This window comes from Vulpes vulpes, chromosome 3, assembly GCF_048418805.1.
Source record: "Vulpes vulpes isolate BD-2025 chromosome 3, VulVul3, whole genome shotgun sequence".
Lineage (NCBI taxonomy): Eukaryota > Metazoa > Chordata > Mammalia > Carnivora > Canidae > Vulpes > Vulpes vulpes.
In genome coordinates, this window is record NC_132782.1 from 37,705,186 (window position 1) to 37,728,160 (window position 22,975).

The 22,975-nt window shown below is 40.3% G+C and overlaps 1 protein-coding gene across 3 annotated transcripts in view; it reads right to left on the reverse strand.

Annotated features, from left to right (window-relative positions):
* The window catches only part of FNDC3B (fibronectin type III domain containing 3B), a 337,274-nt gene that overhangs the window by 126,919 nt on the left and 187,380 nt on the right, over positions 1–22,975 (reverse strand). For all 3 annotated transcript variants that reach the window (XM_072752211.1, XM_072752212.1, XM_072752213.1), the window contains exons 5-6: positions 11,710–11,953; positions 8,177–8,467 (exon numbers count right to left, since the gene is read on the reverse strand). In XM_072752211.1, coding sequence (XP_072608312.1) covers positions 8,177–8,467; positions 11,710–11,953 — 535 coding nt within the window. The remainder of the gene's footprint in view (positions 1–8,176; positions 8,468–11,709; positions 11,954–22,975) is intronic.

The following is a 22,975-nucleotide window of genomic DNA, read 5'->3' on the forward strand; positions in this document are numbered from 1 at the left end:
ACTAAATGAGAGAACAGCATATAAAAGTTCCAATTCAATAAAATTGAAGGTTATGTATGTACCAGAAACAAACCATATCATCACTTATACCTGCTGTTTAAAGGGCTCTTGGGAATGCCATGTATTTTGCCAACACGGGTTCTGATGTCATCTAAGTGCCTCTGCGACCAGTTCCCAATAAAGCAAAAAGGCAGAGAAAATAATATGGGTGTGCGGAGTTAAGTACTACATATGGTAGAAACTAATCAAAATTCTGCCCTCAGTCTTCGGGTGAACGTTCATTTCAAAAGAGAACTCAAAGAATGTTTTCACATGTTATCTGTCTTTTCCTATGCAAGGGAAAAATGTCAGCCTTCAAGTATGATTTAATGGGTTAAGACTTCTTAAATTGACATGGCAAAAATATCTCATCCTGTCTGTTCAGAGAATCATGTCGTTAACATCTTTAAAACATTCCAGACTGTGAGAACAATGCGGGGGGGGGGGGGGGGGGGGGGAGGGAGGGAGGGCAAAAGGCAAAGAGATAAGTGATGCGGCTCGATAAAGACACACCTACACACACTACTCATCAGCAACAACTTGGGCCACCCTAGTTTCCTCTTTGTGGAGCCACCAGTGGGCCTTTGCACTAGCAAAGTCAGTCAAACACCTCCGTAAGGGAAAAAAAAAAATCTGGCACCCTGGAATCCTAGCAGAAAAATGAGTTATTCGCCCTTTGATTTCTCCAGCTATGGCCTTGAGCGGATAATGCCCAGGTCGGAAAGCACATGTCAACAAGCAGCACATTCCTTCTGCAGACTTCTATCCCCGGGCTCGTCTCCTCTGCATCCCACACGTAGGCAGCTGTTGCAGGAAGTCTGCTCAGACCTCAAGCAGCACTGCTCAGAGGCCTCCAAGACCTGGACGGTGCTGGCTGGCCACATTTGAAATGGAAAAGAGGGTGTTAACTGCCCAGTTTCCTGCTAGAAAGAATGTCTCTTGCATTTTGAGCCAGGGGTCCACATAGCATCCTTCAAAAGAAAAAAAAAATAGAAGTTATTTGGGCTTGTTTGGACTATTTTCACTTTCAGACTGTACTTGGCAGAAAGATGGGGTGAATTCCACTGACCTGAGCTCACTTCTAATTTTTTTCGTGTTTTCTTGATATTTTTGCCATGCTTAGGATTCATCCACAGCTGCAGACAAGTGAAAACACACAGGATTTATCTGCAACTACAGACCTGAGAGATGAAGCCCTGATGGGAATCCATCTAGAGGGCTGCACGTTTTCAAGTGCAGTGGAGAAAGCACGTAGCACAGGAGGAAGGAACGAGCCCCCTGCCCTTCCACAACCAAACACCCTGCCTGAGCACACCTAGAGGGGTACGTGCTCTGGAGACAGAAGAGGTTGCAGGTGTAGGGAGCTATCAGCCACTTGCGAAGTGTGCGAGTCCCCTACGTAGCTTACACAGAAAAGCACCAGTGTTGTCTCTTACAGGGAGCCAAGACCAGAAGAGATTCCAGAACAAAATCTGCCTCGACTCCCAACATTCCAGACCTTATTAACATTAGGTTCCTCCTTCCAAACAAAGGGGACCACTGTGGCCCTCCGCAGGTGCATGCAGTCACCCCCTCCGGGGCCTGTGCCATCCAGCAGGAGGATAAACTCCAAGGCCTCCCTAATGTCCACAATCTCAGACCTCTAGAGGAAAACACCACCCCCAAACTTACTACTGTAACTCTCCTAGGCGGAATGAATAAGCTTTCCAGCTAAGTTTGGGTAAACAGACCCTGGGGGCAGGTTCTGCTTTCTGAGCAGGGATAGCAAAATATAAGAGATTAAAAAAAAAAAAAAAGTCGGGGAAGAGGAGGAATTAGGATACAAGACCCTGATAATAGGGGAAACTTGTTAAGGTCAGAAGGCAATTTGTGATGTCCAAAGGAGAAAAGCCTAAGAATAATGCTTTTGTCACCAGCTTCCAGTGTTACAATCAGAAATTATGACTCTCTGTGGTGGAATTTCATCTAAAGTATAACTGAATCTTTGGATTGTCAACAATTCCAAAGGGCAAAGGTCAAATGCCAAAAGTATGCTGTATCCTCATTTTCTTCTATATTTGGAATTCTTAGCATTTTGTCCCAATTCTTTTCCACACGACAGTAAAAATTCTAGAGGTCTCCACATCAGTTACTACCTCTAGGTTGGCGGCACACATGGAACTCTTGCACCAACAGTATAGGCTGAGGGCCCTACCGGTGTACCACAAAAGGCCTATGCTTCCGCTTAAATCAGGCATTTTAACTGAATGCCTCCTGGAGTCCCCTCCCTTTTAAAATCTCACTCACAAATTGTGTGGCATTCAAAGGGCCAGAGGCTCTCAAGTGTTACTGTCCTCACTCCCCATCTTTTAAGAGCCTAGGGAAACACAGAGAGCTGGGTTTGGGTCTGGGCAGACCATGAGTGTATGTGTATCTTACCAGCCCCTCCCTGGTGCTGAGGCCCAGATGAGGGCCTCACCTCAGGGGAAGCCTTATGGATGCTAACAAGGACCCAGGTCCCCTGCTCCAACCGTAGTGGCACCCACTCTACCTGCTTTCAGGTATATATGTGCCCAAATGTATAGGAGGGTGGTATGGGATAAGGATCTGTATTTAGATAAGGATCTACACAAGACTGATAAAGGAGGAGCTCCTCATGGGTAAGATTTTGAAAACCATTGACCCTAATTCACCAGTTCATCTTACTAAGGGAAAACTGAGGCCTAGGGAAACATAACTACCATCTCTCACAATTCTGCTAGGGTTTTAAGATGAACAAGTAATGAGTGAGAAAGATATCCTCACTCCTGGGGTAAACCCACAGATGAGGTAAAGGTCAGCAGACATAGACACAAAGTGGAGATTGTGATTCCACAATCAAACATGTACTCCCTTTCTTCCCCTGTCCTATCCCAGTATCCCAGACACAGACAGACAGACACAGACACACACACCCATAATTAAAGACACTGCTTAGGTCTCTTTCATTTTACTAGACAGTGGAACCTCACAAAGTTTTTATTTTTCACTCTGGACTCCCTTAGTCCTTTCCAAAACAGTATCAGCAGATAACCTTGTTCGCCTTTCTGAAGATGTATGTAATGGGACTACAATTCTGATCGAAAATTGCAGGATTTCAGTTTCAAACCCATAACCACTGGGTAACTTCCTTACTGTCATATGCTTAGGTTCTTACTGAGGATAAAAGGGAAGGAATGAAACTTCCCTCCCACCCAGTGACGCACACCAGTAAGTTCTTTAGTCTCCGTGATGAAAGATGACAGGACAATTTTAACTGGGTCTTGGCCACAGAATAGTCTCGAGGCCCATCAATTGGGCAATATTCTGCTGATGAGAACAAATTTTTCCATAGCCTATGATTCAGCAATTCCACTTTGGAGTATTCATCCAAAGAAAACAAAACCACTAATTTGAAAAGATATATGCAGCCCTGTGTTCACTGCAGCATTACCTATAGTAGCTACAACATGGAAGCAACCCAAATGTTCACTGACAGGTGAACAGAAGAGAGTATGTGGTGTGTACGTATGTACACACACACACACACACACACACACACAGAGGAACATTACTCAACCATAAAAAGGAATGAAATCTTGCCATTTGCAACAACATGAATGCCCCTAGAAGGTACCGTGTGAGTTAGATAGAAACGACAAATATTGTATTTTACTTATATGTGGAATCTTAAAAAAAAATACAAACAAATGAACAAATAAAACCAAACCAATACAGAGAATAGACTGGTGGTTGCCAGAGAGGAAGAGGGTTAGTTGATGAGGGAAATTGTTGAAGGGGATCGAGGTGCACAGACTTGCAGCTATAACATAGGTAAGTTACAGGGAGGCAATGTGTGGCATGGTGACTACAGCCAAGAATGTTGTATTGCAGGCACGTGGCTGGCTCAGTCAGTTAAGCGTCAGCCTTCACTGCAGGTCATGATCTCAGAGTCCTGGGATCAAGCCCCACATCAAGCTCATCCCTGCTCATTGGGGAGCCTGCTTCTTCTTCCTCCTCTGACCCTCCCCCCCTGCTCGTGCCCACACTCTCTCAAATAAATAAATAAATAATCTTTTTAAAAAAAAGATTAAAAAAAAAAAAGAACACCGTATTGCAAATTTGAGAATTGCTAAGAAAGTGAATCTTTAAAGTTCTCATGACAAGAAAATCTTTTTTTAACTTTATGTGGTGACAGACAGTGACCAGACTGACTGTCGTGACCATTTAGCAATGTACGCAAATGTCCAGGAATGCAGGGTGTAGCCTTCCAAGTGTTAGAAGGAAGGCGCTTCTGGCTTACAGGGGAAGGAGCTGCAGGAGGAGGGCTTGAAAGGGAAGAAAGAAGGCAGAGAGATCCCGGTTTAGAGAACGGGATGTCCTGGATGCAAGGTGATCCTACGACTACAGGAGGGAGACAGCAACAAGGGTGACCGTTATGTTGAGGTGTTAAGAACTGAACTAGGCTACTTTTAATATTTAATAAAGAGTTAAAATACCAATTTTACAGATGATGATACAGAGATTCAGGGAATACTAAAAGCAAATAGTTAGCAAGTGACAAAGCTGGATCTATTCTAGGCCAAGTATGCCTGCTAACAAAGTCCCACCACCCTATGCCCACAACACACCATTAACTCCAAGGTAATACAAAGAAACATGAAGCCTACATGTCCCTGAGGGTGACATGGGCCTCTGTCCTGCCTCGGCTGTTTTCCTGAAGGTAACAGTAAATGAAAGGAGGGGCTAGCTGCAGAGCAGTACCCTTAGAGGTACAGCAGCTCTTCCTAGGGACAGAAACGGTACAACAGCTCCGTGTGTGTGTTCAAACAGAAGACCTGTTCTAGAAAACAAACCAATTAAGAATACAGAATTCATTCCACAAATATTTGCTGTGTACCTACTGTGTACCAGACACAGTTTCAGTAGGTGAGAATGGTGAAGTAAAGTTCCTACCTCCTATCGTGCGCAACTTACTGAACCACAGCTACCCATAACCATCCTTAATTTTAGGACAGTAGTTCTTTATGTTGGCAGACATTATTCCCAGGGGAGGCCTGATTAAAACAACAAGTACCATGAAGCCAGATCAGGTGAAGAGATTCTGATTTAGTAAGTCTGAAAATGAGGTTTAGAGATCTACTTTGGTTTTTTTGTTTGTTTCTGAATCCAGAATGTGATTTTATTTCATTCTACTATATTTTCTTCAATTATATTCTTGTCTATACATTGATTCATTTGCTTATTCTTTAGTACTTTATTCTATCTTTAAAAAATAGCTGACTCATTTGTTTTGTTTTGTTTTGTTTTTTTAATATTTACAACTGAAGTTTGCACCTCCTAATCCTCTTTATGTATCCCACCCCCATGCCCCCTCTGGCAACCACCAGTTTCTTCTCTGTATTTAAGAGTCTATTTATTGTTTTTTAGATTCCACATACAAGTGAAATCATATGGTTATTTGTCTTTCTCTGATTTATTTTACTTAGCATAATGCCCTCCATGTTGTTCCAAGTGGCAAGATCTCATTCTTTTTTATGGCTGGGTAATATTCCATTTTATGGATTATATATACCACTCTTCTCTCTCTATCCATACATCTATCAATGGATATGTGGGCTGCTTCCATATCTTGGCTAATGTACATAGCACTGCAATAAATACAGGGGTATGTATTGTTCCGAATTAGTGTTTTTCTTTGGGTAAACAGTCACAAGTTTTAATTTTTTGAGGAACACCCATAGCGTTTTCCACAATGGCTGCACCAGTTTACACTTCCATAAGCAGTGCTTAAGGGTTCCTTTCTCTCTTTGTGCTCGCCAACACTTGCTATTTCTCGTCTTTTTGATATTAGTCATTCTGACTGGTATGAGTCCACATCTCACGGTTTTGATTTGTGTTTCCTAATGAGCATCTTTTCAGGCACCTGTTGGCCATCTTTATGTCTTCTTTGGAAAAAAAGTCCATGCAGGTCCTCTGCCTATTTTTTCATCAGATTGTTTTTGGGTGTTGAGTCATATAAGTTCTTTATATATTTTGGATATGAACCCTTTATCGGACGTATCCTTTGCAAATGTCTTCTATTCAGTAAATTGTCTTTTACTTTTTGTTCGCAAAAGCTTTTCATTTTTGTGTAGTCCCAATCGTTCATTTTTGTTTTTGTTTCTCTCTTGCCTGAGGAGACATGTTCATAAATACACTAAGGCCCAAATCCAACAGATTATTGCTTATGTCTTCTTTTTAAGAGTGTTATGGTTTAGGGTCTCACATTTAGGTCTTTAATCCATTTTTAATTTATTTTGTGTATGGTATAAGAAAGTGCTCCAGCTTCATTCTTTCTCATGTAACTGTCTAGTTTTCCCAGCACCATTTATAATTATACATTCCTCATTGTATATTCTTGTCTTCTTTGTCATAGATCAGCTGATCATAGGGATGCCTGGGTGGCTCAGTGGTTGGGCTTCTGCCTGTGGCTCAGGGTGTGATCCTGGAGTCCCGGGATCGAGTCCCACATCGGGCTCCTTGCATGGAGCCTGCTTCTCCCTCTGCCTGTGTCTCTGCCTCTCTCTCTCTCTCTCTCTCTCTCTGTGTGTGTGTGTCTTTCATGAATATAAAATCTTAAAAAGATTAATTGACCATAAGCATAGATTTATTTTTGCACTCTTTATTCTGTTGCACTGATCTATTTTTCTGCTAATACCAGACTGTTTTGATTATTATAGCATTGTAGTGTATCTTGAAATCTGGGTTTGTGATACATTCAGCTTTGTTGTTCTTTCTCAAGATTTCTCTATTTGAGATCCACACAAATGTTAGGATTATTTGTTCTCGTTTCTGTGAAAAATGTTATTGTTATTTTGATAGGGATTGCACTGAATCTGTATATGGGTAGTTTGAACATTTTAATTTTTAATTCTTCAATCTCTAAGTATAGAATATCTTTCCATTTCCATCAATTTCTTTTTTAGTGTCTTCTTCAATTCCTTCCATCAATGTCTTAGCTTTCAGAATAGAGGTCTTTTACCTCCTTGGAATGTGGTCTTCTCAGATTGGCAAGTTTTTTCAGTAATATGCATTTAAGGTGGCTTTACCTCTTTTCATGCTTTAACAGCATTAGGAAATATTCCATTGTCTGCATATACCACAGTTCGTTTACTTACTGGAGGACATCTAAGTTGCTTCCAAGTTTTGCCAATTATGAATACTGCTGCTGTAAACACTTCTGTGTCAGTTTTTGTCAGGACTTGAGTTTTCATTTTTGAAAATGAATCCTCAGTTTTTAAATCCAATGTGTAAACCTCTCAGATCCTTATGGAAATGAGGCAGAAAACATAATATTCTATCTGATTATTTCGTGGCTAAACCATATGGAGTGTTGTACTTAGAGTGGTTTTGAGGAGGTAAATAATGCAATGAGAAAAGAAGCAATAGACCAAGTTCAGACTAAATCTGAGAAAATAATTTTTTTCTAATTTTTCATTGTAAAACACACACTCTTCCCCACATTAACCGATCCACAGCCCCAAGAGTAATCAACAAAAACAAAGCCAAAAAAACACATGCCCTTTGGAGCTGATGTCTCATATACAGTGACCTTACTTCTTCCATCTCACACCTGGGCAGTGAATACTTTATTCAGCAGGCAAAGGTGGTGGTAAGCAAGAACGGATGCCTGAAACTAAGCAGACATGTATTCCTATTCCACAATGATAAATTTCACTACAGAACCAAGTAATTACATGTGGTTTTATGAGGTGTAATTATTTTCGGAGTTAAACTAGCCCTACACTTCTCAGAAAGGCTCTTTTACTTTGGATCTCCTCCCTGTCTGTCTATTTGGAGGGAGACAACAGGAAGTGGGCTAATGTGACAAAACCCATTCGGGTCCTGTTTTCCGAGGTTACGTAAAATGTCACATGGCACTTGTGACCAAAGGATATTTCTGCCACAAACTATTAATTTAAAAAAAGGGGGGGGGGGAGATACAATATTCTGCTCTTATTCAGAAAATGATCTGAGAAGGGCTCCCCAGTCATTGCTGGGAGAAAGACCAACGACATGACACTGGGATGGAAAAGAGGTGTTTTTCAGGCTCCGTCTCCATGGTTTACTCTGTATGGCAAGCATCTCTGCACATTACCTTGCAAATCTGAATCATTCGACTTTGGACTGCTTCTTGCTCGCCGCTCTGTCTTCTTGATTCCCGGCCCGCCTCCACTGCCACCTCCGCTGCCACCACCGCCACCAGCGCTGTGGCCCTTCCCGTAACCATTGTACACGGTTGTGCAGTTGCTCTTGTAGATAGAAGACGGAGGACTGTTGAGACGGTTCTGGCGGTCGATCTGGCGGTCTTTCAGTTTTTTGTGTGGAGGCTTGCTGTACTGGTCTTCCCGGGTAATGTAGCTCGACATTCCATACAGTGGTATAATTTCTGAAACAGACGATTAGGACAAATGCAGGCTCAGTTTACACTCTCAACAAGAAATCTTATGTGATCAAAAGACCTGGCTCCTGAAGGAAGACATTTAAAATACTACTGGAGTAAACAGTTTTCTAAATCCCATAGATATACAAAATACATGTTTTAAAATATTCCCATTGGGATCCCTGGGTGGCGCAGCGGTTTGGCGCCTGCCCTTGGCCCAGGGCGCGATCCTGGAGACCCGGGATCGAATCCCATGTCGGGCTCCCAGTGCATGGAGCCTGCTTCTCCCTCTGCCTGTGTCTCTGCCTCTCTCTCTCTCTCTGTGACTATCATAAATAAATTTAAAAAAAATTAAAAAAAAAAAAATAAATAAAATAAAATAAAATAAAATAAAATATTCCCATTCATTTTGAACCAATCAAGGGACAATTGTTAAAAAACCGTATTGTGTGAAAAAACAACTACATTGTGTGTTCATGAACATTCTAGAAATTATGGAAAATACTGAAGACAAGGTTACTGTCCATAAAGAGTTCATGATCTAGTTGAATTTATATATAAATTTGATTTTGCTATCAAAGCCATGGTCAAAATGTTTTTAGTTGCAATATGTATTTTCAAAAAATCAGAAAAAAACAAAATACCCCCATAAATGTGTCCTTAGAATCAAGATACTTAAAGGTATACTCATCCTTACAGACAAGATAGCATTTCTACTGAAAGGTGTATAGCAACCAGAATCTAAGGAGTTGGTTGTGGCATCTGAAAGAGGCAACATTTGAATAAAACTTACTAAGATGATGAGATAAAAAATTCCATTAAAAATAACCAAAGCTCATGGAATCAAGGGAAATGCTCAAGGAGAAACAGTAGGGGTAAACACAAGCCATCTCTGCAGCCTGGTGCCACACATAATAAGCTGTGGTCTCAAACTTCTATTTTGGACTAATTAAGAGGCAAGACAAAAACGGACTAGTAGAATGTCACCTGGCTTCCCTACGTAGAATGGGAGCCTACAAAACAAATTCATGATCTGAGCGGAAAACATTTATTTTAAATTAAAAATGTTAAATCAATTAAAAATATTTAGGCACTAATAAAAATGACAATATATAAGAGAAATTGGGTCCTTAAATGTTTATAAGAAAAAAAGGGCCTGACTAAATAGAATGACCAAATAAATTAGCATTCCAAACTAAATACTTTGGAGAGCAAAAAGGTAGCATTCCTAATCATGTTTCTGGACAAGAGATCTAAACCAGGACTGTTTTAAGCATACCAGGACCGTGCATACTGACGTTTCAATTATCAGTGGTAGAGCTCCACTTTTCTTTCTGTTCATATAGCTTAAGGAAGATCTTTAAAAAGCAAATCTTCACAAGGTAACAAATTTGCACTAAAACAAAAGTAAAAAAAACAAATGCAACCCGATTCAAAGAGCCTATGCCTAGGGCTCTGGGGTGGCTCAGTTGGTTAAGCATTGGACTACTGATTTCAGCTCAGGTCATGATCTCACAGTCATGAGATCATCAACCCCAAGTTAGGCTCCCCACTCAGAAGGGAGTCGGCTTAAGATTCTTTCCCTCTGTCCCTCCCCACCCCACTCACGCTCACTTTCTCGCTCTAATCTAAAATAATCTTTAAAAAAGAGACCATGCCCAATTAAATCATATCCAAATATACATAAAGGATGGCAAATGTTTTAAGTATCACGACGCATTACACTTGAGATTTAAGATATTCACCGTGGACACTAACATAATAATCTCTTAAAACATGTTGAAATTTTACTCCTATGGTGTGGGAAATTAAATGTTAATTTGTTTTTAGATATGCACATCGGGAAGTAAGGTAAGGAAATGTATAAATGGGTTTTTATCTATAAAGCAAACAAAAGGATTTTGTTTTTTGCTTTAATTTGAAATCAATGAGGCACTTTTATCTGTACATTAACGTACTGTGTTATTATAATGAAATTAAAGCAAAATATCCTATGAAACAAAGATGCTATTTGTTTCTTAATTCTAATGACCATTTAAACCATACTGTCTAAATTTGCAGAGGATAACATTTACAAAACATTAACTATGTGGCATCCTACTAACACACTGCTGACCTAATGGAGATCACACATTCTCCAGCAAGCAATTAGACAGTCACCAAGGCTTTTGGTCGTTAAGCTCAGACCAAATCAGAAAACTCTGCCAATACTCAAATATTTAATGGACATTGTGTCAAAGCATTGAATACTTTTTAAAAAATGACAGTTAATTTTTTTCAGATTTTATCCAAATGTTTTCAAGGCATCTCCTCACTACTCTGATATTTTAGGGTGTTATGTCACTAGGCAGGAAGATTACACTAATACAAAACTACTGATGCCATCATTTCTCCATGCCCCACCATAATAGCACTTGGTTCTTTTGAATTTTATATTAAATTTCTAAGTACTAAACAACCAACCAGCCAACCAAAACAACAAAAACAAATTCTATCCCTAAACTGGAATAGAAAATTCCACTTATAATAACCATCTCAAGTTTTTCTTTGGCTAATAAAATAATTATAATGTGAGATAAACACATAGGGAAATATATATGCATACACACACATATATAATTAGTAAGAGAAAGTGAAGTGATAACTTGCTATGGTGTAACAGCAATCCTTGTGTTCAAACCAATATAAAAAATGTCTGAAGTGATAAAATGCTTCAATTCATAGAAGAAAATCACTTTGCAAAGCCTTAGACAACTTAAACGTTAAAGTCTGATTTTTACCCTCACTTATCTGGTTTCTTAGACTTATCCTTTTTAGGCTAAACCAACACCAAGGACAAAACTAGAAAGACACAATGGCATGGATGCCTAGGCAACAATGTGCCACAGTTCTGCCTCAGGCCACTGTCACATTAAAATATGTAGTGGGAACAAGAACATGTGATACATCACTTATTTCTCACTACAGTAAGAAGTGGCTATCCCACTCCCTTTTCTTTGTGTGGTGGGTGCAACAGGGGGCAGAATTTTGGAAAATATAAAGAGCTGCAACCCACAAAGGAACCTTAGCAAGACATGCTTTGAGACAAAGAAAGCTAGGAATTTCTTGGGAGCTGACTACACAGCAGGTAGATCCCCTTCCAGCAGGCTCATTACAGAAGATACAAGGGGGGCTCTCTGGTTCTCCTAAGCTACTTCCATGTTGTGACCAGTTTCAACAGCTCCCAGTGCCAGCAATAATCTACTCACCTTGCTCACCGTATATTGTAGGGGGAATATGGTGCTGAGGAAAAAATTGAGGCGGCATATCTCCAGGTCCAGTAACAGGTGGGTAGTAAGCCGTGTGTGAGTTATGAATAAAATGGGGGTGGTGAGTCAGGTAGGGGGGTAGGTGATGGGTTGGAGACATGGCTGAGGGGTAGCTTGGAGGGTAACACTCAGGAGACTGGGGTGTGACCACCACCCGGCGGACTCCAGTATTGTCTTCGATCACCTAAAGAAAACAGCAGAAAGAAAGAGTGTTGTATGTATTATCAGCAAACATCCTGTGAAAAAATATATGTTACTTCCCTTAATATATTACTTCCCTTAATTTTCTCCCCTTATGGAGAAAAAAAAATTGGTGCATGTTGAATTCTGGTTCTCTAACTAGTTAAATGAGTTTTAGAAATAATACCATTTAACAAAATTTATGAAAATCAACTTTTCATCAACCACTTGATTCTGATTACACAAAACTTTTTGGAGAGATCAACGGCTTGATAGTAAATCTTGTGTGTCTCACAAACTTTTCCAAGAACACTTGGAAGACAACTTCTGAAGATTTCATCCAAGACAAGCAAATTTAATGTGTGATTTAGTTGATCTGAGGAATGACTTTGAATATAACTAATGGTTCAGTGGTTCTCCAGAAAGAAGAGATTTCTGAGGAACATAAATGTGCTTCACTGGGCAGAGCTTTCCAGATGGGCCTGATGACACTTGACCCATTTCTGCCTTAGCATGACAGTTCCATTCGTACAAGGGCTTCAGGAAATAAAGGGAAGATTAACTTCAGAGGCCATAGGAGTATCAAAGGTTCATTTAATCTGGAACCAAGGGGGTGCCAGGGTGGCTCAGTGGTTGAGCATCTGCCTTTGGCTCAGTTCATGATCCCGGAGTCCTGGGATCGAGTCCCACATCGGGCTCCGCACAGGGAACCTGCTTCTCCCTCTGCCTATGTCTCTGCCTCTCTGTGTCTCTCATGAATAAGTAAAATCTTAAAAAGAAAAAAAGAAAAAAAGAAAAAAAAACTGTGACCAAGGATACAGATGAAATGAGGGGATTCCAACTAATAAAAAACTTGAACAATATCAAATCAAGATGGGCACCTTTGCTCCCAAGATGTCCTGATGATGTAATGGGTGCTGTGAAGGGAGACACTAGGACGAGGGACCTACTCTGAACAGAGTGAGCCCATCAACACTCTACCCATGCTGTCTTCAAATGCTTTCTAATTCCCCCAAGGAAGGTAGCTAAGGCAGTACAGTAACAATGTTTCTTGCCTCTCTGGCCAACTCCATGCAACCTGCTCTAAAAACAAACATATTTGTTGAGATGTAAGATAAGAAATAATACAACAGAAACCATAATCAAGCGGGCAAGCTGAGGAACGCAGAGAGCAAGAGCAGAGAAAGGCAGAATCACAGGGATGCTTTAGGGATGTGAAAGAATTGGTGGTGCTGGGACAGCTTCAGGGAAAGGCCTCTGGGTCAGGGCCATGTCAGGAAGGGGACAATCGGGGCCTAAGAGTAGACCTAGAAGCTAAGGACACCAGCTGGTCTAATCAAGTATTTAAAACAATCAGGCACACACATTGGTAGGCAGCTTGTTTTTTGTTTTTTTTGTTTTTTTTTTTTTTAAGATTTTAAAAAATCTATTTATTCATGACAGACACAGAGAGTGAGAGGCAGAGACAGGGGCAGAGGGAGAAGCAGGGTCCATGCAGGGAGCCCGATGGCGGGACTCAATCCCAGGATCCCGGGATCATGACCTAAGCCAAAGGCAGATACTCAGCTACTGAGTTACCCAGACATCCCTATCTTTTTTTTTTTTAAGATTTTTAAAAATTTATTTATTCATGAAAAACAGAGAAGGAAGCTTGCTTTAAAAAAAAAAAAAAAGTAAAACCACCACCATCACCAAAAAACACTGCAAATCAAATTTGTATATTGAAATGGATATCTCATTACACCTCAGAAGGCTGATTATGGACCAAAAGAAAATGACTTAATCATGTCTAAAACTAATAAAAAAAATATTATAAGCTTGGTTTTTTTAAAATACCATTTAATACAAGATGTCAAGTTTATCAATGTTAGTCTGTGTGTGTGCAGACAAGACAGTCTCATATGAGTTCATAGCTATTCATCTTTATGTTAAGAAAACAAAAATCTTTATTAATGAACCAATTAACATAATAGTTTCAGAATTAACCATGTTAACAATTCATTAAGAAAGCAGTATTAACTCCTTAAAATTAAGAATCTGAGTCATACTCCTTACTAAAGCTCAAGACATGGTTTTTTATGTATTCTTTAATAAATGTAACCTCTTCGGGGTTTTGGCAAGCTAATCACATTAACCTTATTTATGAAGGCATGGCTGTTAATCTAAGGTAGATGTGAAATGATGCTTAAACTATGACATCAGAAATTCTAATGCAGAATATGCTAGTATCTTCTGTATTATCCAAATTGCAGGGCATGAAAATAACATTTGGTAGCATACTTTGTATAATTTTTGTATACATACAGATTTTTCTTACTATCTGATATAAATATGCATTATTCTATAGTGTCTTTTCTCCTCCCCCACCCTGCCACTGGCTAGTAAGAAAAAAGTAAGGTATATTCCAGATGTTCCTCTTTCATGGAGCTTTCGATTCAATCCTGTGCTAGATACTGGAAGGCCCACAGAAACCAAATATTTGTTTTCTTGAAACTTGCAACATTCATTATTTTCATTACTGTAAAACTTCCAATGATCAACCCACCACATAGACTCAGCCAATACAGTAAAAGAAGAACAGGGCCCTCACTAAGTATAAAGAACTCTGGGCTGGGAAACAGGAACAATTATAGTGAAAAGAAATTATTTTCATTTCATCATAATTTCTGACTTCTTAAAGCACTTCAAAAACGAGGTGAACAGAGAGCACTTACAAAGATAAGGATTCTACTAAGTGAAAAAAACAGATATAAGAGATGCATAGTTAAAACATCAGCTTTTACCACTACATTTTAAAAGTATTGCCACTAATTCAAAAAATTAATAAATCTGATGCATAAATTACTCTTAATACAGAAAAAAATAGGTTTCCTGTCAGAAAAAAAGCTTTTTAAAACCACAAATTGCCTACATACATGAAAACTGCTTGACAGCCCCATTTTTAATTATCTTAAATTATTCTGTGGTATTTATGAAAGACATCTATTTACATGTACATGAATAACGGGACTCTTACAGATGTCTGCTCCCTTACCAGTCAAGGCCTACCTCATCATCAAAACCAGTTTAAGAAATGAAACATTAATTCCAAAATAATCAGAAAAAATTTTAAAAATATGAATATTTTGTTCATTGTTCTTCCATAGCACAAACTGCAATATATTCAATTATCAAGTTTAGTTTTGAATCTACGTCTAAGGAAATTATGCCTATGATCCCCCAAAGAATAAGAAAGTCCAAGGAGCAAGAAAGATGTACAAAATAATAAGCAACTCAAGAAATCTTGGTAACAGTACTCTGTTTCAAAATTAGGTTCATAAAAAAATAGTACTAGAGAAGAATTCAGACATTTGAAAAAGTTCAGCCCAAAAATCCTGGGATGGTAAAATGTGCCTTCAGAAGTGACCACTGAAAAGACAGATTCATTTGCTTTTCTTTTTTTCAAGATTTTTTTTGAGAGAGAGAGTGTGAATGAGAGAGAACATGAGTGGGAAAGGGGCAGAGGGAGAGGGAGAAGCAGACTCCCCACTGACTTTGGATCATGACCTGAGTCGAAGGCAGATGCTTAACCCACTGAGCCATCCAGGTGCCCTGGATTCATTTGCTTCTTGGAGTGAATGAGATTGCGACAACATCCAGAGGCAGACAAATCACACCTGTATTCAATTATTTCCTAACGTAGACTACGAGCTAAGCACTGGATATTCAAAAGTGAGAAAAAAAATAGGTAGGACTCATCTATCTACTCTAAGAATCATATCAAGATAAATATCAGACTAAGTTCTGGTAAATGCTATTCAAAAATCAGTACATAGTATTGTTGTTGTTGTTGTTTCCCCCACAAATCACAACAAAGCATCCGTCATTTAGATTTTTTTTCCGGCTCTGACTCAACAAGAGTCACTCACATATCTTTTCTAGAGAAGCAGAAAGCCTTGGAAAAGATCACTGCACTAGTTTCTCAGTCACCCATTCTGAGCTGAATTGTGCACCAACACCCCCCACTCTTCATCAATTCATACACTGAAGTCCTAACTCCCCAGTAGCTCAGCATGTGACTACTTGGGAGATGGGGGCTTTAAAGAGGTAATTGAGGTAAAACAAGTTTCCGTGGCTGGGCCCTCATCCAATATGACTGGGGTTGCTGTAGGAGTAGCAAATCAGGAGAGACGCAGAGGGCAGGGGAAGACCATGTGGGAACACCAAGGGAAGCTGGCCACCTACAAGCCAAAGAGGAAGGCCTTACGAAACGTACAGCCTCCAGAATTGTGAGGGAATGACTTTCATTGTTGAAGCCACCCAGTCTGTGGCACCCCGTTATGGTAGCTCTAGTAAATAACACACCATCGATCAGAGCCTGATGGCAAATACAAGCTGGCTTGATTCTTGACCACGTCACTTACTCTGCTCAGTAAATATTCGGAGAAACTTCTATGTGCCTAGTGTTCTTACAAATCAGTGGTCTAGACACAAGGACCAGAGGCTGGAGGACAAGGTGTTCACAACAGGGAGAATCTTTGTCCTACATGTGGTGTCCTGAGTGTTTTTAGATGTAGGACCAAGAGAGCCATTGAAACAAAATGACATATCCTGGAGGCAAGAGCAAGAGAGTGGTAGGGGAGCAGCTTGGGGAGGGAGAAGAGAAAGAAACTCACAGGCCTGTGGTGCCAGCAGCTTGACATGGATGATCTCATTTAATGTCCTTAACTCCTACACAAGCAGGTATCGGCATCCCTTGTTGCACGCCAGGAAACCAAGTCACGGCATGATTAAAACATAGAGCTAGTTCAGCTGCAGAACCCAATTTTCATTCTGATCTGTACTCTGATCTGATCAGTTTTCATTGTGTGGAGAATTATACAGAAGTTAGGTATGCTGAGAAATAAATACCTAAATAACGAACCACAGGAAACAATACTTAGGTGATTAAGAGATGGGAGAGGATTCAAGGCAAACCAGTATTTACTGACAACTTGCTGCTCTGCTTTAATACCCTTTATCTGAAAATAAATAAATAAATAATAATAATAATAATAATAATAATACCTTTATAATAATAATAATAATAATAATAATAATAATAATAATAATAATACCTTTATCTGGAATAAGGCCACACACGGTAAGGCCCTGGGACAGTAACTGGTACTTGAGAGAAAAATCTTACCCAGCCATTACTACTAAGTTACGTAACACCTCATTAAGTCCTCCCAACAATCCTGTGACACATACCCAGTTATCCCCATTTTAGAGATTAAGAGGAACGAAGCTCAGGAAAGTTCAGTGAACTGGCCCAAGGTCAGAGAGCAGTGGGGGAAGGGAGGGAACAATTTTAAGTCCCAAGAACTAAAACAGATCTCTTAATAACACTTATGTGTTGGGTGTATTTTCCCATTGCCCACAGAGGAGGAAGGTAGTAATTCCCCTTACTGAAATAAAATGCTCCCCAGGAAACGTTTTTTAAAAGATTTATTCATTTAGTTGAGAGAGAGAGAGAACACAAGTGAGAACCCGGGGGTGGGGGGGGGGATCTCCAGCAGACTCCCTGCTGAGCATGGAGCCTGACATGAGGCTCCATCTCACCACCTTGAGACCAGGACCTGAGCCAAAATCAAGAGTGGGATGCTTAACCCACTGGGCCACCCACTGGGTGGTCCTCCACAAGAAATTTTAATTAACTCCTCAGTTCCAACAACTGTCTCCCTTCTACTTTTGGGTTGGAAGCGACAACAATCAAAAAGAAGAGCTTCAGTGGTAGGTAACAAAAGAAAAATTTTAAAAGGTTGTTCCAGAAGGCCAAGGATGATCCAGGAAGTGGGCAGAGCAGAATGCACGTGGACACGCATGAACCCACATGCATCCAGGTGCTGTGTGGGGCCGGCCAGCCGGCCTGCTGCAGGGTCAAGAGCGCTGAGCTGACTGCACACTGGAAACCCAGACCAGCTCGATCCCTAACTGCTGCCAACACACTTGAAATGGGTTCCCAGGCCGTTCCAGGAAGGGAAGAAGTCTCCGCTAGAACTGAGCACGCACGCAGTGAACAAGGAAAGAAAAAGGCCAGGCGACAGCAAACACTCACAGGGACAGAGGACCGAGCAAGCCACCCGCTCAGGCTCCCCCGACCAGATGGGTGCCCCCGCCTTCTGTCCCGTAGCACAGGCTACGGATCTGTCCCTTGCACCCACTGCAAGTCCCCCAAGGGCACCTGGACACACAGGGGGCTTGTGATGAAGGCTAAGGGAACAAAGAAGGGAGGGAAGAAGGAGGGTGGGTGGGTAGCTTCCCTGCTTAGATTTGATTTCCACCAAGCTTACTTACACATTCATTATCAAATGTTCTCCCTTAATTCAGGTAAGTCTCTGACAACCTATTCTAAAATTTCACTTAATCTAAACCCAGTTAATTCCAGACCTGTCATTCCTGACCTTCTTATTTTACCTAAGTGTGATTTTACCAAAAGACAGACACAGAAAAATGTACATTTCCAGTGTAAGCTCTACTTCAGTCCCAAATGCAGCTGAGGAATTTTATTCAATGCCAACCAGGAGTAGAAAAGCGTTAGCTCCCACATTTGCTTCTTGCACTGACTCTTCAGGCTGCATTTTCTAATAGAGTGAATAACACAAAAGAGTAAAAGCAGTAAAAATTGGTGGCAGCATTGAATGTATTTTCCAAATCTCTGGACTTGCTTCTTCCTATCTTCTTAAATTTAATGGATTACAACTGTGGCTGAAAACACCAAACACACAGGCTTGCTCCAGAGGTGACCAGTATAAAGAGATAACCTCATAAACAGTAATCACTCTTCTGCTGGCTTTGTAAATGCCAACACTTTCATACACAGAGAAACAAGCCAAGCTACTCAACGCTTATGTAAATCTTGAATCCGGAAAAAACACAATGAAGGCCCATATAAATGAAATCAACACGTAGTCCTTTACTACACACACTTAGCTCTTTTCTGGGTAACTACCCAGTGACTCATAACTAAGACTGCTGAGGGCTAGAGAGAAGGATGGAAACAGGTACCTTGTCTCTAGCATCTCTTTAACCCACCGACTTTGGTAAAGCATGTGACTGCTGTAGTTGGAAAGGACACTGGCAGTAATTTAAGACCTTCCAAAATAAAGAGGATGCCCAGCAAAGGTTTGAGAAACACCTCAGGAGCCGAAGAACCAAGGTCCTACCTGCTCCGTCCTACCACACTCAGCTGCCACAACGTGAGGATCCCACAGGGAGACAGAGGTCACTGCTTAGAAAGAGCTAAGCATCTTAAGACACTGCTAACAGGCAGGAGGCCTGCCTCTTCTCCGAGCAGAAATATAGCACTGTCACTGATGCTGAGGGCAAAATGGCAAATGGATTTATTTGGTGTAACAATTAAAGGTGACAGTAACAACTCCTGGCCTTTGTATATCATTTACTGGCTTATAAAGTGCTCAGCACAGAACTTAACTCTCATAACATTCAGCAAACCTCTAACCTCTCACATGGGCAACATCATAGTCCTCAAGGATTCAAGGGGAAGTACCTTTAGGAGCAATTAAGTTACTTAACCTAAGGCTAGCTAAGTACGTGTCAAGATTCATAACCAAGTTCTCTGGAAATGCTATGCCTTTTCCTATCATATTTTATTGTTTATCACCAACCTAAAAAGAACCACATTTGAAGATCAAAAATCAAATCTAATCCTCCCCCAATGTGCACACAAGCACACTGGACAAGTGAGAATAGTTACATCTACAGAGTTTCAATCAGTAACATCGACCAAATGAGTATTTCAGACTCAATGGAAATGCTATTTTAAGGACCAGAATATGTGTCAGAAGACAAAACAGTAAGTAGAGATCTGATGGTGCAATTTGTGCCAAACTGAGCTGCCTTTAACATATTAATAAAGATATCACTGTAGCCTGCAGGTAGTCAGTGTTTGTTAAGTCTCTGTGGATCTGCCCAGGAGAGCTAATCACATCTCTTCACTCCAGCATCTCAGACACACTCATGCTCATGGCAACACAGATTATTCTAGATTGGATCTTACGTATTCTAGATTGGATTTTACGTATTATATTTAAAAATGCCTTTCCAGTCTGTCAGTAGGCTCCATGGCACAAGGATTAAGACTCTGTTCTGATGGTACTCAGATCCTATTTATCACAGCAAAATAACTCTATCATTATGAAAGTTCAAGTAAACCGGATGGATTTCAAAGAGTGTGCAGGAATATAAAATCCACCTAACCTTGCTAAAGTTTTGTACCCGGCAAGTTGAGCAAAGGTATTTTTCCAAGAAAATTTGTTATACATGACATATGTGGATGACTAATTTAGAAAGACAAATTGTGCAATCAAGTTAAATGTAGTATAATGTGCATAATTTAATACTCATTGATTCAGAAGTCATTTCTACATGTGGCACTGTCTCAATATTATTTTTTAAAGATTTGAGAGAGTATGTGCAAATGAGGGGACCCAGGCAGTGGGGCAGAGAAGCAGACACCCTGTTGAGCATGGGGCCCAACACATGGCTGAAGCCCTCAACCTGAGAACATGACTGAGCTGAAATTCAGAATCAGACACTTAATCTACTGAGCCACTTGGGCACTCCCGTCTCAATATTATTATGATGAAAATCAACTATCATTTTCCTATTGAAGTAAAATATAGCGTTCTAGTCAACAGAATGCTAAACACCAAGGGAGTGAGTCACACTGTTTTGGTATTGCTTATGGAAACTCACTTGTATTCTTATTTGGTCTACAAACAGTAGAGGTGAATCACCTACTTTAGCTCAGAAAAGAACCTGAGATCCTCACACATTTTCCTTTCCCTTCTCTCTACAAGATGAAAATGACACCGGCCGGCCGGCCGGCCACATTTCAATAATGGCCTGTTTATGTGCTGGGCACCTTTCAAGGAACTGGAGATCCAGGGATGCACAGCACACACATAGGATCCCTGGACTTGTAAAGCTTACATTACATGCTAACCGGGGGGGGGGGAGGGGGAACAGACCCCAATTACCAAGTAAACAAACAAGGGGAACACCAAATAAATAACTTGAAAATACTCCTAATATGTAAGTGATGAATCACTAAATTCTACTCCTGAAACCAATATTACAGCAATGTTAACTAACACCAAACCAATGTTAACTAACGAGAATTTAAATGGAAATTAGAAAAAACAAAAACAAACAAAACCCTAAAATTACACAAGGGGTTGGACACAGGGCCCACCAAGCTCACATTTCCCCCTGTTAATCCTGTGTTCTACACTGTGCCACAACGTCAGGTTCTCAGAAATGAAAGAAATTCAAGAGAAAAGACAGAACTGGGAGACCAAGAAAAACCTCAGAAAGAGGAAAGCCACACAATGCTTTGAGGGAGGGTACGTCCCTGCTATATTTCTTTAATGTAACACTGCCAACTGCGTCTGTAATTCATTCCTCAGACAAAATAAGCTATAAAATGAAAAATAAAGTTGCTGTGAATCTGTTAATAATGGAACTAACACAGAATGGACATATAAATCCTCTCTGATCTTTTCCACAGAAGCTCCCAACCACTCTGCATAGTCTTCGTTGTGGAAATTTTCCTAACTTTCTATAAAAAAAACAAAAAAACTATTCTTCTAAAGGACTTAAAGTCTTGGATGGCTACCAAATGGGTCTGATTCTCAGACTGCCAGGGCACAGGGCAATCCTCTATGCTCCTTTCTGCTCATCGTTTTCATAATCCTGAAGGTAGAACCCAGCACTGGTTTAATCCCAGGTTGGAATTTACCAAAGGGAAGCAGTTGGGGCTAATATTTACAGCTCTCAGCTGGCTTCACTGAGCAAAATGGAGGAAAGCATTCTACGCCTTCCATCTAACAGACCCCATTATTTCTTCACAGGGGCTCTGATTTCTGGCCAACTCTTGAAACAATCCCCAATGGAGAATGATCAACCAAAATATAAATGCATTTTTCAACAGATTAATCTTCTTGCCTCTCCCTGGTCAAGGGAAAGGAAATATATATAATTTCAACAGGTACCGACCCATTAACAAATCCCCAAAACACTGAATCAAGGTAAAGTGTGTACTTGTGCCATAACAACAAAAACACTTAACTTTGATTACTATTTGAAGTTTTTGAGTTATGTCAGTTAATCTGAAAAAAAAAAAAAAAAAGCGATTGCCCAAATGACAACATGAACTTGAAAGTTTCGCTTTTTCTTTTCATGGGCTTAAATAAATCTTTTGGTCTACATGAAATTTTTTCCCGTAACAGCTGAAAGATATTTCGTAAATTACCAAGGAAGCATGGAAAATAAAACTCAAGGCGTCTGCTTAAGAAATTTTTACATATAAATTATTCATAAAGTTAATATGGAGGTTAAAAAACTGAGGGAAACCACGGCCAGTATACAGCGAAAGGAAAAATTTGCATCACACAGTGCAATCTCAGTAGGCATCGAGGAAGGTAGAATCTGCCAAACTTTCTTCGAAATTGTTCTAACAGTCTTCTTCACAATAGTATCTACCACTTTCTGAATGCCCACTGTGGACTACATACCACATAACATTTATCTGAATCCTTACTGCTACGTATGTGGCAAAAGAATTTGTCCAAGCTACATGGAAAGTAGCCATGGTGAAATGTGGTGGGATTTGAAGGCAGGCCTCTTCAAGTAATGTCCATATTCTTCCCAGCTGTAGTCCTTGCCCTTACCCCATGGTTTCAACCCTAATCACACACAATCATTTTTACGGAATAGAAATAATGCTGATGAGAGTGGTAAGACTAAATGCCCTCTTACCTAAGTCTACTTTTTATAGTTGGGGGAAAAAAAAACAACAACATTTTAGCCTCTATTTTCTCTTAAGTTGAAAAGGTCAGGTTACTATTTCCTCAGACCTCTCCCAGCCTCTCACCAAAAAGTAAGGCACATGTTTTAACACTTAAAAACCGGAGCTATCAGAGACCACGGAGTGAAGTGACAAGATTCCATGGCTCTCCCATCCCACTCCAAGTCTACACGA